At 43.0% G+C, this 20,969-nt stretch overlaps 1 protein-coding gene across 6 annotated transcripts in view; it reads right to left on the bottom strand.

The window, feature by feature from the left end:
• The window catches only part of KALRN (kalirin RhoGEF kinase), a 520,685-nt gene that overhangs the window by 247,900 nt on the left and 251,816 nt on the right, over positions 1 to 20,969 (bottom strand). For 4 of the 6 annotated variants that reach the window (XM_042998400.1, XM_042998401.1, XM_042998403.1 and 1 more), the window contains exons 17-22: positions 20,441 to 20,632; positions 16,620 to 16,769; positions 13,685 to 13,799; positions 10,021 to 10,136; positions 9,436 to 9,558; positions 1,491 to 1,673 (exon numbers count right to left, since the gene is read on the bottom strand). In XM_042998400.1, the coding sequence (XP_042854334.1) occupies positions 1,491 to 1,673; positions 9,436 to 9,558; positions 10,021 to 10,136; positions 13,685 to 13,799; positions 16,620 to 16,769; positions 20,441 to 20,632 (879 nt within the window). Of the gene's footprint in view, positions 1 to 1,490; positions 1,674 to 9,435; positions 9,559 to 10,020; positions 10,137 to 13,684; positions 13,800 to 16,619; positions 16,770 to 20,440; positions 20,660 to 20,969 lie in introns of all 6 variants that reach the window. The other 2 variants (XM_015544797.2, XM_042998402.1) reach the window with 1 other exon arrangement.

Here is a 20,969-nt window from a genome sequence, read left to right as displayed (position 1 = left end):
GAATCCCTCAAATGGCCACCTATGAGTGCTCTTCTTTAAGGAATATACATTTTTTTCCAAATAAGAAATATTTAAAATGTTCAAGTCAAATGGTCAGGGCTAATATCCATAGCAAGGAAAAACAATAAGTATATTTAATAATTAGTGTCATATTTCCCCAAGGATTTCAGTCCTTATTAAATCAATCAATCTATCTATACGCACACACACATATAAATTAGTCTAAGATTGGTTATTAACCATTAAAACAGTGTGGAACCGAAATACATAAAGATATAAGAAAACTTTCATTTGTCAAGGGAAAATAATAAAAGCCAATATTTTTTTTCTTTTTTTTTTTTCAATATATGAAATTTTTTGTCAAATTGGTTTCCATACAACACCCAGTGCTCATCCCAAAAGGTGCCCTCCTCAATACCCATCACCCACCCTCCCCTCCCTCCCACCCCCCATCAACCCTCAGTTTGTTCTCAGTTTTTAACAGTCTCTTATGCTTTGGCTCTCTCCCACTCTAACCTCTTTTTTTTTTTTTTCCTTCCCCTCCCCCATGGGTTTCTGTTAAGTTTCTCAGGATCCATCCACATAAGAGTGAAAACATATGGTATCTGTCTTTCTCTGTATGGCTTATTTCACTTAGCATCACACTCTCCAGTTCCATCCATGTTAAAAGCCAATATTTTTATTTAAATGAACAACTTCCCTTGTAAATAGAAAGCTAAATGATAGAACAATTACGAAATTTTCTAGCTGCCCATCCCTGCTTATTTCAACCACTGTTTTGTATGTATACAGGGTGGGAGCCTTTAGAAAAAAATCTCACAGTTTAAAGCATGGGGATATGTTATTATTTCCCTCAATTTTAGTGGTTTAACTAGTGCACTCTCTAGTCTGCTCTGCTTCAGAGCATGAGCCTATTTAAAGACTTAAGAATTAGAAATCCTAGGATTAAATTGCCAGCCTATATTTAGCTCTTAATTCATAGGTTACTGACCTCTATTACAAAGAAGAGATTAACAGTCAGTCTTTCCTTGATTCATGGCAAATAGTATCTCTTTTCAGCTGAAATGTCAAATAGCCTTTGTACAACTGCATCCCTTATTCTTGAAAGAGCACTATTGTGCATACTGGGGACCCTAACATTTGCTGATTAACATAATTGGTTGGAAGATGGTACTGATGAAGCCAAGGTAAAGGGTTTAATCGTCAAAGGCAACAGCTAACTGTACACATAGAAAAACTGTTCTGTAGCCATGGGTCCCACCCCTGGCCAGCCAATTTTGCTGTATAGTACTAATCATGAGGGGCTGGAGGCCAATGCCTTACCAAGATCCATCCCCTCCACTAGAAAAACCACACAAGGCAGGTGTTCTAGGGGTCAATAGCTCAGAAAGATTGCTCTGGACAGCCCACTTCCTTCCATGGTAATGAGATCAGTGGCATGGAGAGGGAGAGAAGGGAGGATGTCCCAGCTAAGCAACCCCCATGCCTACCTCTGTGTTGACGCCGAGGGCTTTCTCCAGGGAGTACCGGTACTTTCCCATCCTCAAGGAGAAGTCTCTGTAATGCTTGTCCACTGTGGTCACCCATTTCCTGATCTCTGTGGCATGAATGTGGCCTTTTTCCACAAAGCTATCGGCCAGTTGAATCAGAAGCTTCACCTTCTCCTTTGTTTGCTGTCCCAAAAGATGGTCTTAAATTACTAGATTACATTTACTCTCATGGCCCTTCAGTCCCATCCCTCTTTTCTTCACAGCAGCCACAGATACCTCACTGCCTGCCTGGGTTTATAGCCCAGCTCTCACTTACTAGCTGGGAGATCTTGAATAAATTAGTTAAATCCTCAGTGCCTCAGTTCCTTTACCTGCAAAATAGGGATCATAATAATCCTACACCATAGGTTGTTGTGAACATTTCATGAAATGACAATGTAGAATGCTCAGAACAGTGCCTGGAACATAGTGCTCATATTAAGAGCTCAGGAAGCAATACATGTTAGCCATCATGACTACTGTAAGATTCTTACACATTAATATATTTATCAGTTCACAGAATAGGTTAAAGTCACATCTGAGATCCATTTGAGTCTTAAAGTATCTCTAAAAGGTGGATGGAATGAGGTGGTATGGGGTCTTTTTGAGCCAAGATGAAAAAAGCTGAGGCTTAGAGAGGCTTAGGGCTTGTTCAAATTCATACCACTTGTGAGCGACACAGCCTGTTTGCCTCTGGACCAAAGTGCCTAGTTCTCTTCCCTTCACTGTATTGGCCTGAAGTGGGCTTGTCAACAGGTAAGCTGACATAGGCCAGGATCTAAAGAAATCCAATTAACATATTTAAGAGTGAAGTCTGCCCCTTTCACTACCAGGATCTTGTCTGAGAGAAGGAGAGTGAGGGAGGGAGAGGAGGAGGGGGAGGGAGGGAGGGAGAGAGAGAGAGGGAGGGAGGGAGGGAGGGAGGGAGAGAGAGAGAGAGAGAGAGAATGGAGTTAATGAAGCTAGTATCTACTACAGGGCTAAGGTAGAGTTTTGATGTGTATTGGATTAATTTCATTTCTAGCAAGAGGTTGTTCAACATCTACTCTGTCCATACCACTGTACCAAACCACTGTGCGGAAGGCTGTGGGGACAGGCTCGGGGGGTAAACAAAAGCAGAGAAAAAGATACTCATTTTCCCTAAACAGTCTATATCTCTAGAGGGGATAAGATAGTCATGTAGAGTGGTTAAATAACTTGGGGCATTATGTAACTGAACGTCAACATGAGAAGTATGTAGAGTTAACACTGCAGGAATTTTAAAACAGGAAAAAATGAAGGTGGGCTGGCATGGGCAGGAAAGGTCTCGTGGGGAAACAGGACTATGTCAGTAAGATACGGAAACAGAAGAAATGTTCAAAGAAGTAAACACTTGCTTATCTTTTATCCTAAGGTTGGGTTTTGAAAATCCAAAATCAGGGAAGCTTGATTAATTTTACGAAACAGTAAAGAACACTGGAATAATATTCTGAGAAGTAAAATTATCTTTTGGATTGGAAGAGAGTAGGTCCAAGATTTAGATCATGCTAAAATCTAGATAACTGAGGCAAAAAATTTCTGGAGCAAAAGTAGAACGGACAGAAGAGCCTTTTTTCTTCTTTTTTTTTAATGTTTATTTTGAGAGAGAGAGAGAGACAGAGCATGAGCAGAAGAGGGGCAGAGAGAGAGAGAGAGAGAGAGAGAGAGAGAGAGGGAGACACAGAATCTGAAGCAGGCTCCAGGTTCTGAGCTCTCAGCACAGAGCCCTATGTGGGGCCTGAATCGACGAACCATGAGATCATGACCTGAGCCAAATTTGGATGCTTAACCAACTGAGTCACCCAGGTGCTCCAGAAGAGCCTTTCTTTATTCCACCCTCCTCCCTCACTTTTCCAGGCTCATCTCCCACAACAGACTAACCCTCTCAAGAAATGCCAGAAAGGGACTCCTTCTGGCCAGAAAGACAAGCAAGGCCAGAAAGATGTGGAATCCAGCTCTTCAGCAACACACATGTCTGAGCCTCTCCTGTCTCAGGACAATGAGCTGGTACCCAGGCTGGGAAACGAGGGCCCCAAAAAACTTTGGTGTGAAGGAAAGAAGGTGGGTATGGGGACAGAAGAAACATCTCCTTAGCCATGATAAGGCAAAGAATAATAGCATTGGGAATCGGTTAAGAAAAGATCCCTGGTATCCTAAGGACTTCTACCTCACTACATTTAGGGGTTTTTTTTCCCCTCTGAAAACAATTGTTATAAGGTTTGCTATTTATTTAAAACAGAGATTAATTTTTTGCAGCTATAATCAAGAAATCTTTATGTAAAACTCTTGAAAGCACTTATTTATTTTTATTTATTTACTCTCTCAGTAAGATGCCATCATGAAATGGGAGTTTCATGGCCAGCTGGTGGCAGCAGCCCTACAGGCAGCTCCATCACAGGAAATGGCATCCTGAAACCTGGAAACTGTGATTCAGATGCAACAGAGAGAATGGCTTGTGACCAAGAGGATCCCAGGTATGTATGGACCTGGGGGAGCAAATGGACAGTTAAATGGGCAGTGTAGACAAACCCTCCTCATGTGGTCTCACCTACCTTAGTGACTGCCTCCAGGATCTCCATGGCCCCTAAGCACCAGTCATGCCGACCTCACATGTCCCTCCTGCTGCCATGGGTGGTACCTACTCATCCCTGCTTTCCATCCAGTGGCCCTCTTCCCCACCAGCTGATGGGGGATGCTCTTTCCCCTGTCCCTAAAGCACTATATGTGTACCTCTACTTCAGCACATATCAGTCTGAGTCACTTATGTGTCTCCTTCATTAGACCGTGCACATCTCAAAGGTAAGTGTTACATCTGATTCATTTGTATCTCCAGGGTCTAGAAAATAGTAGGCATACCATAAATGTTGAATAAATGAATTAGTGAGTAATATTGTGTTTGGAGTTAAGTAAAGCTGGACCAGCAAAAGTTGAGGGTTTATACTGGGGAGAATTAGATGAAAAATTCTCATCTAATTGACCCATACACTGGACTGCAACCATGCACCTACTTAGAGTAGTCTGAAATGAATTCTCACATATGAGTGACTATGGTGGCACCATGTGACCTACCAAATGCTTGGCCACAGCTGATGGTATCAGAGGCAAATACTTGTATCACTGGGGTGGCCCATCAATATGAAGCCACTGACTTCTTGTGTGGTGTCCTGGCCCCAGTTGTTTTTCTGGGGATTTGGACTGCATGGAAAACTGGGTAGGTGGTTGCAGAGTAGAACTGAAAACAGACAGCAGACATGAGAAGGGAAAGACAAGCTGAATCACAGTAGCGGTGATAATGTATTCCTGATCCCCCTGTCATGAGATGACGAGACAGTGTGATTGCTAGGATGGCCCCTGGTGTAGGGTGACAGCCCAGTGTTCACATCCAGAGGTGAGACTATGCCACATTTCTTGTTCTTCCCATAAGGCTGAGTCATTCAGATTTTCTTGGACTCCTGGGAGGTCTAGCTATGGCTTCTATATTCATTTCCATATACAGCCATACAATATCTTTTCCCTTTCATAATTCAAGCCAGTTTGAATCTCAAGTCTTGCCACCAAAACAGAGTAACTTATACAGACTGATAAAATGGGGGTCAGATTGCAGAGGCTCTTGAATGGTAGGGTCAGGTGTATGGGCCATCAAGCCTTTAGGAAATGTAATTCATTTAAGCCTGGAAATTTAGAATGGATAAATATCTCACTTATCCTGGGCTTCATGGTTCCTCTAATGTATGTTTTGCTCTATTTTGAATTCTATGTAATCTGCTAGAAAAGTCAGAGGTAAAAATAAAGGGGTCAGTAGTTCTATTTTTCTTCCTGCGCCCCCCCCCCACCCTTTTTCTTCTTTCCCTTCTTTGATCAGTTAATATTATGCCATCTTTCCCTGATCAGTGAGCCTTACTCTGAATATAGTTTTCAAAAAGCCCTTTTGGTATCTTTTGCACATTTGATAAGTTATTAAAGTTATTTAGCCTTCTGATATTATTCTCATAATCTCATTATAATCTTCCAATTTGCCTTTCATTGCTGATATTCCTTGTATTTATTGATACATTCTTTGTAGATATGAATTTATTGAGCTCCCTGTGTGGGTAAAAAGTTCTCTTGAGATACATCTTCATATTCATTCCACAGGGGAGAGTTTGTCACTATATGTGAGCAACTAAAACTTTCAAAAATGTCTATTGCATGTAAACTATATCCTCTTACGAGTCTCAGAAACAAAATCAGGCCCATCTTTTATCTGAACTGTTCAGATCCTACTTTTCTCAGTGTAAAGCACCTGCAAACAAGCCCAGTGTCCCCTTTACACACAGCCTTCATTTCTCAATTAGCTAATTTAGTTCAGCTAAGGCACAAGGCACTTTTGTTATCATTTAATTCTCTTCTGTTAAGAATTAAGTCTGACTTATCTCATAGCTTCTTTCACTTTTGGAGATAAAATTACCAGTTTAAAGAAGTGTCTTCTCAACATCAGTTCTCTTTGGGAGATGTAAATAAAATCCCCATGCCCTCCAGAATGGTATATTAAAAAGACGAATGATAACAAGTGTTGGAGGGGATGTGGAGAAGTCAGAACTCTTATACACCACTGGTGGGGATGTAAAATGGCACAGCCACAGTTGGGCAGCTCCTCAAAAAGTTAAACATACAGTCACTATAGGCCTCGGCCATTCCACTCCTAGGTATATACCTAAGAGAACTGAAAAGAGATGTTTACACAAAGGCTTGTATACAAATATTCATTATTCATAGTGGCCTCAAACAGAAAACAACCCAAATGTCCATCAACTGATGAATGGATAAAAAGTGTGGCATATCTCTATAATGGAGTATTATTCAGTCAGACAAAGCGATGAAGTAATGATGCATGCCACAACATGAATGAACCTTGAAAACATTATACATGAAAAAAGCCAGACACAAAAGGCCACGTATTACAGGATTCCCGGATTCTGTTTATATGAAATTTCCAGAATAGGCAAATTCATAAAGACAGAAAATAGAATAGTGGCTCCAGGGGCTGAGGAGAGGAAGGAATGGGGAGTCACTGCTAATGGGTACAGGGTTTCTTTTGAGGGTAATGAAAATGTTCTGGAGCTAGATAGTGGCAATGGTTGTATGACCTTGTGAATATAGAAAATCCACTGAATTGTAAAAAATGAAAAACCAAAGAATCTTCAAAAAAATTTTTGCTATTAGAAGAAATAGATTTCTTCCAGCTGCCAAAATGATTAAGCTTTCCTATCATCATGTGCTTTGACTCCTTATAAATTTGGAAACCCACAATAGGAAAATATCTCGTGTATTCTTCGAACTGGATTTTCTACAGCCTACCACAATAAGAAAAATTTTGTTATCCTCTTATCCCCACCCGGTTCTCTTTATCTTATTTTTCTCTTTACACTTGTGGCTTGCTATATAGAAAGTATATTTTTATATTTAGTGTTTATTCTATTTGATCTGTTTCTTTGGAGCAGAGAATAATAATTCAATATATTCAATATGCTCTATTGCCCTGTTTAGTTGTGAGGGCCACCCTATTTTCTCTCTGTGTTGAGGTCAATTTGGTTTCCGTTTCCAATTCACTTTACTGGTTATAAAGATTAAAATCAAAGGTAGCTAGTTAAAGGAGGCTTGCCTCTGGGAAGTGCAGCTGGAGAGGAACAGGAGGCAACTGTTGCCTTTAATCAGAAGCTCTTCAGCCGGATTCGTTACCCTGTAGATATCCCAATAATAAATATTCTTGAGACTTAGAACATGATAGATGGGAAAATGAAACCCCATTATGGAAGGAGTTAAGTTAGGAGGGAGAGAGAACAGAGAGAGCCAAAGTAATAGAATCACATTAAATATAGATTTGGTGTAGGGAGTCATTGAATCTACCCAAACTTCTTTTTTCCCCTATGTTCACAAATATTTGCAGCCTCCCTTTGATGCATGATTCAGTCAGGCAAGTAAACAAAGTGTGGTTCTTATCCTTTGGGATCTTGCTGGCTCAGACATGAGATGACACTTCACACAGATTACTGGAGAACAGGATGGTTCATGGCAGGTCCCTTAAGGGTTATACAGACAACAGTGGCCGGAATGCAGGGATGGGCCAGATCACATCCCGGCATGTCTGCATGATCACAGAGAAGGAGGCACTCCAGTGGAAAGGCAGGCTTTTTTTTTTTTAAAGTACAAACCAGAAGGAAGAAAATCATATTCTAGGCAGAAAAACAGTATGGAAAGGTACAGAGGCAAGAAAGCATATGATGTATCTCTCAGAGGGTAAGAAAATACATCCATTCAGCTGGAGCATAAAATTTGCACGAAAGAATAATGAAGATAAAACTGGGGAGGTGAGGTGGTGCTATTGTGGAGGTTGTTAATCTGAAGACACTGGCGAATCACTGAAGTTCTTGGACTGGGTGGAAACAGGACCCACCCAGTGTTTTCAAGATGAACCTCAATGATGAGCAGGATGGATGGGAAGGAAGGAGAGGCTGAAAGCATGGAATCCAGTTAGGGTAGTTACGAATATGAATGGAAAAGAGGAGAAAGACAGCAAGAAGATTTTAAGGAAGAGGAAGTTAAGTTGACTAGACAATTCTCTACATTTCCTTTTAGGTTATGAACAGATTCCGATCCTAACAAGTTCTGGGTATCTACCACAATCCATCTGATGGGGTTGGAACACCAGTGGATCTGATACCATTCTGCTTGTTAATGGTTCATTATTTGGAGGGGGGCAGATAGACACAAAGTATAGGTCATTCAAAAGCTATTTTCATTTGGATTTGAAAAGAGTTCTGGACATCTGTCACCTTCCTAGTGCTGTTTGCTCTGGTTGGTACTGAAATGAGTCTCTTATCTGAACTGACAGCTTTTCACATTGGATGAAAAGGCCCCGCAGCTCACAGGGTTGCAGGGGAAAGTTTGCCACTATCAGAAGTTCATAGTGTAGAATTCATAAAGTGAATACCCACTTGTAAAGTATCAGTTCCAGAAAGAGGCTAAGGGCCTAATTTTGTGACAGGAAACTAGAGGAAATGTGCCTTAGCAGGGATCTTTGGGGCAGGCGGGGGGGTGGGGGGGTGGGCATCAATACGTTCCCCCCACTGTGACCCCCACAAAAGCAGCTCTCATCCTGGTTAGAGCACCTGCCATGTGAGGAAGTGGTGCCAAGACAGGCTCCTCGATGGCAGGGAGCCCAGTGTGAGGCGCGAGGATGCCACAAAGAGGGAACTGAGACAGGAGATTTTCATTCAGACCCAAGGGTCCTCAGACCAAACCCTGGCTGTGAAAACAGATTTCCTCCTACGACAGCATTTCCTGCCTCAGTGTGAATGGGGGTGTGACGGCGTGTGCTGTGTGCGCCAGTGCACATTTTGCTCCCCAGAGACCCCGGCCTGGCTCATTTGCAGGTCTGAGGCCATATGGAAGCCGTTGGTTCAGGAAATAAGAAACTCACCTGTTTTGTGAACCCATCCACAGTCACTGGCCTATACGGGTAGACTTCCCAAACCATTCAAACGTCAAGAACGTGTGGATAGGTGCAGATGTTCACAGTGCAGTGTGCATTTCACATGAGTGTGCCCCTTCGCCTTATTTGGTCTAAAAGAACACAGCAGAGTCTACACCTGTAGCATGGAGGTGAGTATTTGGGAGCACAGTGTATAGGAGCTGACTTCTCTCATACAGATGCTCCATCAGCAGCTGCAATTCTTTGGGTATTCAGGTTTCAATGGAGATCATCCTACCCATGCTCCCCGCCGCCCCACCCCTTGCCCCTGTGGTCAACATTTCTGTGCACTGAGGCTGTTCTCCCTTCCATAATGTAGAACTGGCCAGACTGGGGAGTGCTGGGTGTGTGTGGGGAGGGCTCCAGATTGCTTCCTACCTTGGCGGGCACCCTGAATTCCCCATACTCTTTCAGCAGTTCCTGAGTCTCCTCTGTGGTCTCTCCGGGGGAGGTATGTGTTGAGAGGTAATATTCACCTGTTTCTTGGATCCAGTCCAGCGCCTGTGGGAGGAAACAACCCACCCAGTCCCCCAAAAGTCAGCTGTCAATTAGAAAACATGCATTGTTACACTGTTTGGGACAGTGTGACGGACCCAAGAAATGCTGGCACCATTTGGTCAGTATGGAGCTTGGAAGCTGATTTTAGGACTGAGCCCTCTCCCGTCAGACTTGGAGCATCCTACCAGTAAAGAGAATGTCTCATCCTCGTCTTCTAGGCCAGGCCCAGAATCATCCATGAGCTCTTAGAGGCAATCTGACCCCAGCATCTTCTCCCAACTCCTGGTACAGAGTACGGGTAAAGGCTGAAGGACTGCTAAGTGACAGTCTGTTCTCCTTCCTTGTGTCGGCACCACCTCCCATCTCTACTATGCCTGCTGCTGTGACCCTCCTCTGTGTCCCATGCTGTGGTCATCTGGGTGTCCACACAGTCCCCAGAACTGAGGCAAAGCCAGGGCAACATACCTGCTTAGCACTGCGTTCAAACACCACATATTGCTGGCACTGGTCTAACCGTCGCTTCTTCAAGGTCCAGAAGTGCAGGACGCGATTCTCCCTCTGTAAGAGCTCACTCAAGATGGCTGTGGGGCAGAAGAGAGGAACGCTGCTTCTGGGGGGGCCCTGAGCAAATCTGCACACCCCAGGGGCCAGATAACTGTGACTTGCAAATCTCCCCATGGGACTAATCCAGGCACCAGATGTGGGGAACCAAAAGCTTGGTCCACAGAGAACTTCCCAGAGGGGAGCAAGATCGGGGGTGTGAGGCCTGCTGATGAAGTTCCATCAGTTAAGGGAGGAAGAGGATGCCCCCAGGGTAACTTAAAAGTGACCCTGATTCTCTTCATACCAAAGCCCGTGCTTGATGGTAAGAGACCTTGGGAGGTGTCAGATCTTAAAATAACAGCTAACTCAGTTGGCCTCTGGAGCCTATGGAGAGCAAGGGGACTTGATAAGAATCCCAGCCACTCTGGAGTGCTAGGAGAGGGTGGGAGAGGAACAACAGTATGAGGGACAGTATAACTGCATAGATAACCCATGTCCTGAGCCACACTCTCTGCCCTGTACAAGCGGCTATGCACACACAGCACAGCCTTGAAATCATGGGTGTAGGGAAGCTGTGTTAGGATCATGTCTACCTGGAATCACGTCTCTAGGTCAAAATTTCCATGCTGAGAAAAGGTGAATGCTATTCTCGTTACCTCTAACGATGTCAGGTGAGAGGACATGCACCAGGCATGTGGCACCATGATGGGCCACGGCAGGTGTTCATCCATGTCATGTCCCTCTCTCCTCCTGTCATTCCAGCAGCAGCTGGCTACATGCCTAAATTTCCTATGTGTTTTAATAGTGTGCTCTATGCTTGAAGCACTCCTATTTAGTTTGTATTGTGTCTGCCTCCTGCTTCCTGCTAATTCTGTTAGATACTAATAAAATACACAATGATATGAAAAATTAATATTTATTAAGCACTTGCTAGGTAGCAAGCACATATTCTCATAATACTCTGTGATGCACATACCACTAATACCTCCATTTAGAGATGAAGACACGGAGGTTCAGAGAGGCTAGGTAACTTGCCCAGGGTCATTCAGATAGAAACGTTTGACCTCAGAGCCTGAGTCCTTAGCTACCTTGGTCCTCTGGGTTAGAGGAGCTGAGAAGCACAGACTACCACTACAGAAGCTTTACAAAAAAGGGCACAATCAAATCACAGTGCTTGTACTTCGAACTTTTAGTGCATCCTCCTGGAAGGACAAAAATCTGTCTCTCTTCCTTTAAGGCTGAGAACTTTCATAGGTCTCAATTAGTCACCAATCCCTATATGTATGCCTTTATTATGTAACTTTTTAGTTGCTCCACAAAGAGACAAATTGCCCTGCTTTAAGGCTCAGCCGTGTGACCTGATCTGGCAAATGTGTTGTTAACAGATATTATACAAGCAGGAACTTAGTCTGCTTGTGCACATGACCTTGCCATCACCACTATAAGGAGTTTTCCCGGGTAATTTCTCCTTCAACTGGGGTCCCAGAATTAATACATGTGGAACAGGCAAGAACCCAACCTGCAGTGAAGGCACCAAGCCAGCCAGACTTGCAGCATGAAACAAAGCCGCATTGCTAAGCCCAGCCAAGACCGCTGGTCCCCAGCCAATGCAGTCACTTGAACAATAAATGCTTACAGTTGAATGTCACTGAATTTTTGCTTGTTATGCCATAATAATTGCACCTGTAATACAAACTTAAAATAAGTGGTCCTGGCCTTGGGTCCAGGTAGCAGGTGGAAAGGAAATAGGTATTGGAGAAATTGTAGGTCCCTGCTTAGGTGGAAGCTTCAATTGGGCAAAGACAAGTAAGAACCTGTGTTTATTTTAATCTTTTGGCCTCCTAATCCTTGTTTTGCTCACTGCAGAATCTTCTGCGGTGGTTAAGAGAATCAACCCTGATCAGGCAAAAATCCTAGAGTTTCAGATTTCATTTCTCCCCTTTCTGGAAAGCTTTCCTATGGACACAACAACCTTCCCTCACCCTTATGAAGGTGCAGCATACTCTGGTCTTTCTGGGTGCCTGCCACTCCTGGTACAGTGAGGTGTAGGGGGAGGCACGTGCTCTCTCAGCAGGCAGTTGGCCTCACCTGGACTGCTGCCAGCACTGCAATGTGCACGAAGGACAGAGTGACATAATGCCAGCCACCCACGGGTCCCCTGACCTCAAACAGGGAGCATATCTGGAAAAGGAACCCTGCTTCCTTCTTCTCTGCAGCAAATTTTATTCCTAAGTGTAATTCTTCCCAGTGGCCTCTGATCTTCCCACCTCTCAAGCTCTCTGAGCAGGGAGGGAGGCCCTTCCTATGGCAGATCAGTGCCACCCACTTCTCAGCTCTCAGCCTGTCCCCACCCCTCACTCCAGGTCAGTTTCAGCTCCCTCCCTAGCCTGGGTCTCCAGACTTGCAGTCTTCTGCTGTGTCAAGATGAGATGACACTTGTTAAATTCTTCACTCGAAGGCCAATTTCTGCATGGCCCAGCATCAGTGATACCAATGATAATCATTTAAGCTGAAAGTGGTCACCTGATTAGCAATTATTGAAGGTTACTGATTTGTTCATACAATTGTAGATATATAGACTTCAGAGAGATATTAAAGATTATCTAGACCAGTAGTTATCTAAATTTTATGTGCACACAAATCATCTGCTTGGTTGGGGTGGAAGAGCTCTTGTCAAAACGAAGCTTCTCACTCAGCAGGTCTAGGCAGGGCCTGAGAGTCTGTGCTTCTCACATGTCTCCAGGTGATACCAGTGCTGCTGGTCTGGGGACCACGTTTTGAGGAACCAGAATTCAGACACCTTCCATTTTAAAGTATGAAAACGGGGCTCTGGGGTGGCTCAGTCGGTCAAGCATCCAACTTCGGCTCAGGTCATGGTCTCACGTTTGGTGAGCTCAAGCCCTGCATCGGGTGAGCTTGAGCCCCACTTTGGGATTCTCTCTCTCTCTCTCTCTCTCTGCCCCGAGCTCACTCGCATTCTCTCTCAAAATTAAAAATATAAATAAATAAATAAATAAATAAATAAATAAATAAATAAATAAAATAAGAAACTGAAATTATAAAAGCTTACATGGTAAGTCATAACGCCAGGATTAGAATTTGGTTTTATGCTTCTCAGTCTGTGTCTTGTTTCTGGGCTGTAAGATACCCTAGTCTTGTGCTCTTCAATATATGTTAGCCACATCTGGATATTTACATTTAAGTTAATTAATATTCAATAAAAGGAAAAATTTAGTTCCTCAGTTGTATTTGCCACATTTCAAGGGCTCAGTAGCCCATGTGACTAGTGGCTACTATACAAACGGTGTAGATACAGACCATTTCTTTTACTTCATAAAATTAAGTGTTGCTCTAGATCAAGATAACTGAAAAAGTGCCGGGGAAATTACATCTTCATTTTTCCATTCCAAATCCTGATGCATGTTTAAAAATTGCCCAGGAATCACCACTGCCCATGCCATCTCACGTCAACATTTTTCTTATCCAAGGAGAAGAATCAGGAAATCTGAGATTGCATAAAGACCAGGTACACAGCCTCCGGTCAGTACTGCCGATGTGGCTCATGGCTGGAAGCCCCCACACTGACCTTTCACTTGCTGCTCAGGTCCCCGCGTGTGGCTGGCGGCACTGGGCATGCTGACGTTGTTCCTGTGGATGTACTTGAGAAACACTTCAGCGTTCCGCCGCGCCAGGGTACAGGCCTGAGAGAGACAAAGGTGTGAGGACCCCAGCAGGTGCATGGGGTCTCAGACAATGGAAAAGGGGTGCTGGTGGTGAGGTTTCTGGAGCTCTGGGTAAGCAGAGCCCTGGAGGCCACTTCTGGTTCACAGATACTCCAATCCCAATGCAGGAGGCTCACCCTTTTGTGGAAGAAAGAATCACTCCCTGGGCTTCTCCCCTTTCCATCCCAGCTCAAAATCAGAAATCAGCCATCCCTTGACTCCCTATATGTTGATTCAGTGTTAATAATGTCATAGTTACTGCCTCAGGCTGGTTTTCCTCTGCCACCAGAATGCCTCTTACATGACCACTGGGGTAAGTCACTTTAACATTAGTGTAGACTTGAGAAAGCAAATTTGGTAAACAAACCTATTAACCATACATTCCATATCCAAATGGAAATTACATTAAAAAAAACTTATTTGTCCATAAAATCCACGTCCACCTCAGTGACACTAATATCCTACTGCTGGGAAATAAGGATCTACACACAGGACTAAGAGCCATTACACCACCCTCTTGACAATTCGTGCTAGCTGTGCATGGCAGAGGACAGGTCACATTCTCCTTGTCCCCATGGAGGAGACCCAGGCCCCAAGTGGGCAGGAATCATGAAGCATGTCAGGGCTAGAATCTAGGACTACTGACAGATTATTCCTAGTTTCTCTCAAGGCCAAAGAATTTCTGAATTTCTTGAGGTCTTCTTCTGTTGCAGAAGTAATGCAGCAGGGCCCCTTATCCACAGTTTCCATCTCTGCAGTGTCAGTTACCCGCAGTCAACTGCGGTCCAGAAGCAGGTGGTCCTCCTCCTGATGTGATGTAGCCTATCGCTACTTCACAGTGCCGACGTCATCCACCTCACTTCATCTCATCTTGTAGGCATTTTATCATCTCACAGCATCACAAGAAGGATGAGTACAGTCCAATGAGGTATTTTGAAAGACCACACTCGCATAACTTTTATTATTGCATATTGTTACAGTTGTTCTATTTATTATCAGTTATCGTTGTTCAACTCTTACTGTGCCTAATTTATAAATTAAACGTTATCATAGGTATACACACATAGGAAAAAGCATAGTATATATAAGTTCAGGCATCCACTGGGAGTCTTGGAACATATCCCCCATGGATAAGGGGGATTATGATACATGCTAGTCCACTAATTTTTAATCTACAGTTTTCAATATTATCTCTAAACAAAACTGTCAAATTTTTACACCTTTTTACATTTAGCAACTGAATCCACAAATTATGCTGTAAAAAATTATTTTAAATTTTGCATTAATAACAATTGTTTCTGGGAGCTCTGGTAAAAGACTGTTGATGAGTCTATCCACCATGAAGTCCATGAATTTAACAGCTGGATGGTGGTCCAAAGCTAAAGTTTCCAACATAGATCAACTAATACACATAAATGGAGAACTCAGTGTCTGCCATTGGGCATTTGATTCCCACAGCAATAGGGAGTTTCTCACCTATGATTTTAGGCACATATGGAAAACATTTTTTTCTTTCAGGCTTCAAAAGAAACATGTAATTTTATGAAGTAATATCTTTATGCCTCTTCTAAAATTCTTTAATATGTTCCACTTAAATTATTGTTTTAAACTTTGTTTTATACTAGAAAAGACTTTTAAAATCTCTTAGGCCTGGTATAGAAGACTTTTTATTTAATCTTATTAGTAAGAGCTGATTACTAAGGGTTCTGATTGAGTGCAGGTGCAAGTGCCTGATAGGAGGAGTGCAGGGAGAAGCTATCTTAAAAAGAGAGAAAGGGAGAGAGAAAAAAGTAAAACTCAAAGAGGTGGTCAAGTATAGAAAATCCCTAATAAAAGAAAGTCAGTTAATTATAGAATTATAGAAAAGCAGTAGCAACATGTCAGAGTATAAAAATTCTCTTTGTACTTTCAGAAACCTGAAAGGAAGCAGAACATGAAAGCAAGAAATTTGAGAGTAAACAGAGCCTTTAGATAATTTTTGACACAGATGACTCTGGCAGAGAGAAGATCAAAGGCTAGAGGAAAGAGGCTTACTAGGACTTTCCACACCAGCTGAAAGCCTGCTCAGAGCAGGACTGTGCTTCCTCCCTGAGAAACCAGGGCTCTATTAAAAACCAAAACAAACAAACTGAGGTATTTCTCTCTTCACGCAACAGAATAAATAAGTGGTGTTATATCCATTGGTTACTGATAATTGTTAGATTGATAAATAAGGTGTCTAAATTTATTTAATTCTTGCCCTAAATTTTGCATCATCCATTTATAAAATATTTATTTTAATACTGATTTAATCTGGGCTTATATATTTCTTTCTTTTTAAATTTTTTTAAGTAATCTCTGTGCTCAATGTGGAGGTTCAAACTCACAACCCCAAAAGCGAGAGTCGCATGCTCTACTGACTGAGACGACCAGGTGCCCCTGGGCTTATATATTTCAATTAAAAATATTTTTATAAACCAAACATCACTGGGTGAAACTATGTATTTTTCTCAATTAACAACATCAACGGGATGTCATGATATTCGAACATGGCACCTGTACTAATGGTATATAACTGCCTAGTCATCTAGAAAGTGCTGAGAGAAATAATATTTGAAGTGTAACTTTTCAACCTTTCAGGCTAACCAGCCAGTATCTTCTTTTATCGTCTCTACAAATACCTCCCTTTAGATAAGAAATGAGGAAAACAGGGGGATGGAAAGCTCATATGATGCCTGTGCGTGTGTGACAGAGTCAGAGAGAATGGAGACCAAGGAGCAAGGCTGATGTCTCACACTGTGGATGACAATGTGCTCTCACCTTAAGAAAGGCCTCCTTTTGTTCCAAATGTTTACTGATGAGTGGGATGACGTGGTCCATCTCTGCTGCTGGTCCCAGTTTGTCTCGTCCACCACACCAGTCCTCATCTCTCCGGTATTCTTGCTCTAAACTCTCTAGGACACTACAGACCTAATGAACCAAGGAGGAAAGGCTCTGTAGATTACTCGGTCAGGAAGGATTTTCTGAGAAGCTTCAGCTGACAGAACCCTGCACAGGTGACATGTTCCTTTTGAAGTTCCATTTGTAGATTTAGAACATGCAGTGCCCCTGGGACATCTAAGAGAAGTCCAGGATGCAGTGGAGTTTGGGCGACTTGGAGTCATCTTCTGACAGTCGTTGGCTGAAGGCTGAAGCTATGGGGTTGATGACATCACTTAGGGAGAGTATACAGAGTAAGAAAGGAAGAAAGACTAGTAATTTGTGGGGGAGGGGGGTTCAAAGTGTTTTGTGTATGTTCATTCTATTGCTGGAACCTCTTGAGGACTCTGTGAATATGGCAGAGCAGGAAAACGAAGTTTAGAGAAGATACTAGGATTGCCCAACCATCTGTACTTGCCCTACAGGAAGTAGCCCCAAACAGAAATAAAGGAGGAAGTGGCTGTGTTGAGGGATTTATGGGTCCTAAGTGAATGATTTCTTTCCTCCTCCTTGGCAAACATATCCCAGCAAAAATGTCTTGAGCTACCATCATAAGGCAATGACAACTTCAGGTCTTCTATTAGAAAATGTGCATTTCCTTCAGAGGATAACAAATCTAGGTTAACTTAAAAGATACTGGTTCTCAAAGTGCTAAGAGGCCATACTCTAAAAGCAAAAGTGTTGCAAATGGCACTTGGATGGAAGTCAGGTTGGGTGCAACAGAAGGGGACCTAGGGCAGCCTTGTGTCAGGGCCTAGGGAAGGGTGCAGGAAATAGAAACCTGTATTCCTATACTTTCTTTTACTAGGCTTTGAAAGCTTGGCTATGGCAGCAGGGAGAACAGCTACAACCATCCTGGGTCCCCTTTGCCTGAGAAGGCCATCCCTTTGGATGAAGAGTGTGGTACTAGACAGGATGTTTACTGAGTGATGAACTGAGCTGAAAAATGTTCCAGGCAAATCACCCTCATGGCCAACATGCTCCCCATGTCATGAGAAGGCCTGTCCCTGAATCCTGCCTCCTCTGGCACCACACACCTCTCCTCATGCAAGGCGTGAATATGTGTAGGAAGGCCCATGTCTTGAGAGAAAACGGATTACAGACATGCAAAAAACTTTACGAGTACTTAAGGCCTGTCCCATGATAATACTGAACTAAAAATCAATTTGGGAGCTAGAGGAAATGAAAAGATTAGCAAGCATAAGTCCTTTAATTTAACAGGTAAAGAAACAAATCCAGAGCGGTAAGGTAACCTTTGGCAAGGTCAAAGGCAAATTGACTCCTTAATGTAGGGCTTTGTCCCCTTCAGCATCGTGGTCCATTAAAAACTAAAAGTGGTGTATGATACTAGACGGGGATTAAACCTCATTTAAAAAAAAAAAATCTGGGTACAGGTATTTCCTGCTTTTCACAAGCTCACAACACCACTTCACGTTTATGAAAGACCTATGTTAGTACCTGTTTTTGCTAACTGAAAGAAATACGAGGATTTTCGGTTTTATGAAAAAAGGTGAAAAGTAAAACACAGTGTTCAGCATTTGTTCTGCGGGAAACTGTCACAGAGGCAGCATGCACCCAAGTAGTGAGGGTGGTCCCCAGCCTCCTTCTCCAGGAACTATACTCAGCCTCTCAGCATCCAGCTGCCACAGCTCCGAACTGTGTCTGTGAGCATCTGTGCTTTATCTTGACTTATTCTGTGCGTCCGTTAGCAAGATGTGTCCCTAACGTTTCACAAGGGCCTACAAGAGGTTACTTTTGGGTCTGGGAATGTTCAAAAATTTTTCCCATGTAAATTAGTGGTCACTGCTTTTTTGCTTTACATCTGACTTCAGCTTACAAAAGTTTTCATAGGAACGCTCTACATTCAGATAGCAGGGGAAACCTATATTTAGTTGTCCAGCATCATTCTTTCCTTTATTTTTGAATTGTTTTGTCAAAATCAACTGACTGTATATTTGTGGGTCTCCTTCTGGAATCATCATTCTGTTTCATTGTGTCTATTCTTACGCCAACATCATTCTGTCTTGATCATTGTGGCTTTAGAGTAAGTCTTAAAATCAAGTAGTGTAACTCCTCCAACTTTTTTTTTTTCTTTTCAAGATTGTTTGGCTATTCTTGATTCTTTGTATTTCCACATAAATCTTACAATCAGCATTATCTTTTTTTTTTTTTTTTAAAAAGCCTTCTGGGATTTGATTGGGATTGTGTTGCATCTATAAACCATCCTACTCAGCTGCTCCCAATTCTGTGACCATCAAAGGCATCATTACTCCAACAGAAAGGAGAAGTGAGAAAAGGTGTGGAGACTGGAACACTGGCTACTGGGCCCTCTGACAGGCATGTCATATTTGCTTCAAGACAGACTTTCTCATGGCCCCTGTAAGTCACCCAGAGGAGAACATTTCTGATTGATTTCTACCAGGGAGCAATTCAAATGAGGAAAGTATTTTACATTAAATAAAATTACTTCTGTTTTTTTAAAATTATTATTGAGAGAGAGAGAAAAAGAACGAGTGAGGGAGGGGCAGAGAGAGATGGAGAGAGAGAATCCCAAGCAGGCTCCAGACTCAGCACAGAGCCTGATGTGAGGCTCGATCCCACGGCGCCTGGGATCATGACCTGAGCCCAAATCACGAGTTGGATACTCAAATGACTAAGCCACCCAGGTGTCCCAAAATTACTGTGTTTTAAACCTCTACTTCATGAAAAGAATTCCCTTAAAAGCACCTGAATCATTTAAAAATCCTCTCGGCCCTACAGCCCTACAATATGCTGTATGTAATCCTACAGCATATTGCTGTACAGATGGGACAGTAAAGGGTCCACATCTTTAATGTCCTGCTGTATGTATCTCCTGCCTTTTCTCCCATGGCAGCACCATCCTACCAGTTAGGCTCATGGTCCACCAATGACAGAGAACTGTTTCCTCCATCAGACTGAGAGCCCCACGAGTGAAAGTGCTGACTGTTTTTCAGGCATAGTGCCTGACTGTGGCAGATTAGATCACGGTCACTCTACCTTCCTGACCTTCATAGGAGGCATATACTTCCCTGCCTCATTGATGTTGGCTTGGCCCCGTGACTTGTTTCGGCCAAAAGGATGTTAGAGCATGTAACACAAGCAGAGACTTGAGATGCAACTGCACAGTAGATTTTGGGCTCTTGCACTCTTGCTTTTCACCATAAATGTGCCTCAAATAGCTGCTGGTCAAGGAGGATGACAGACATGACAGCAGATCTAGACCAAATCTACAGCCGGGAGCCCAGTCTGGCAAGCTTAGCCAAGATCAGCTGAACTCAAATACTTAAAAACAAAATGCTTATTGTTTTATGCCACTGAGTTGTGGGGTAGCATTATTGTGGCAATAGCTGACCCATACACCCCTCAAATCTAGTATTCAGTGCACACCCAATTTGTCCCTTAACATCTACGTCTGATGAGTTTGAGAAATTCATAAGAAGCAAGTCACATGGCTCACTTCTCTAAAGAAAATGTTATAAGGAAGCTAACTGTAGTATTTCCACATCATTTTTCTACTCTCAAAGGTTAGTACTGAGAAGACTAGCTTCTTGTTAAGGGAGATACTGCAGATTTGCAGTACGAGGGGAACAAAAAGCCCTCCATCAACATCAGTCCCTCACACCCTGCAGCCCTTCCCTCACCTGTTCAGAAGTTTTATAAAATGCCACAGAGGCATTGACTAGTTTTAGCCGGTCTTCCATCTTCAGCATGAGCTGCTGCCAGTGGAGGGCCACCTTCTCGGCACATTCCCGGATGGCATCGGCATCATAGTGGCCGGCCTGGAGCAGAGCCTCAGCTTTCTGCTGTACCTGCAGGGCGCTCTGGTGCGTCTTCTGCAAGGAAGTGGCATGAAAGAGGGACTGGGCACAAGGGGAGGAGAGAGAGGTCCGTGGGAACGACCCAGGCGTGGTACAGGAGGGGGTGGAGTGAGGCGTGAGTGGAAAGATGCAGAAAAGTTAAAGAGCTTTAAATGGTAGATTCAAACATTTTGTCATGACGATTAATATATCACTGTTTTTAAAGCGTATTTAAAAAAAAAAAGAACATCATGCATTTTCATTAACTGAATGCTCAGGACCCTGGCTCCTGCCCACCCCCCACCCCCACTCTCCTACTTGTATCACTGGTTCTAAAAACATCTCAGTTTCTGTGGTAGAAAAATAACAGTTG

This window comes from Panthera tigris, chromosome C2 (genome assembly GCF_018350195.1).
Source record: "Panthera tigris isolate Pti1 chromosome C2, P.tigris_Pti1_mat1.1, whole genome shotgun sequence".
Taxonomy (NCBI): domain Eukaryota; kingdom Metazoa; phylum Chordata; class Mammalia; order Carnivora; family Felidae; genus Panthera; species Panthera tigris.
This window is presented reverse-complemented; position numbering and strand designations above follow the sequence as displayed.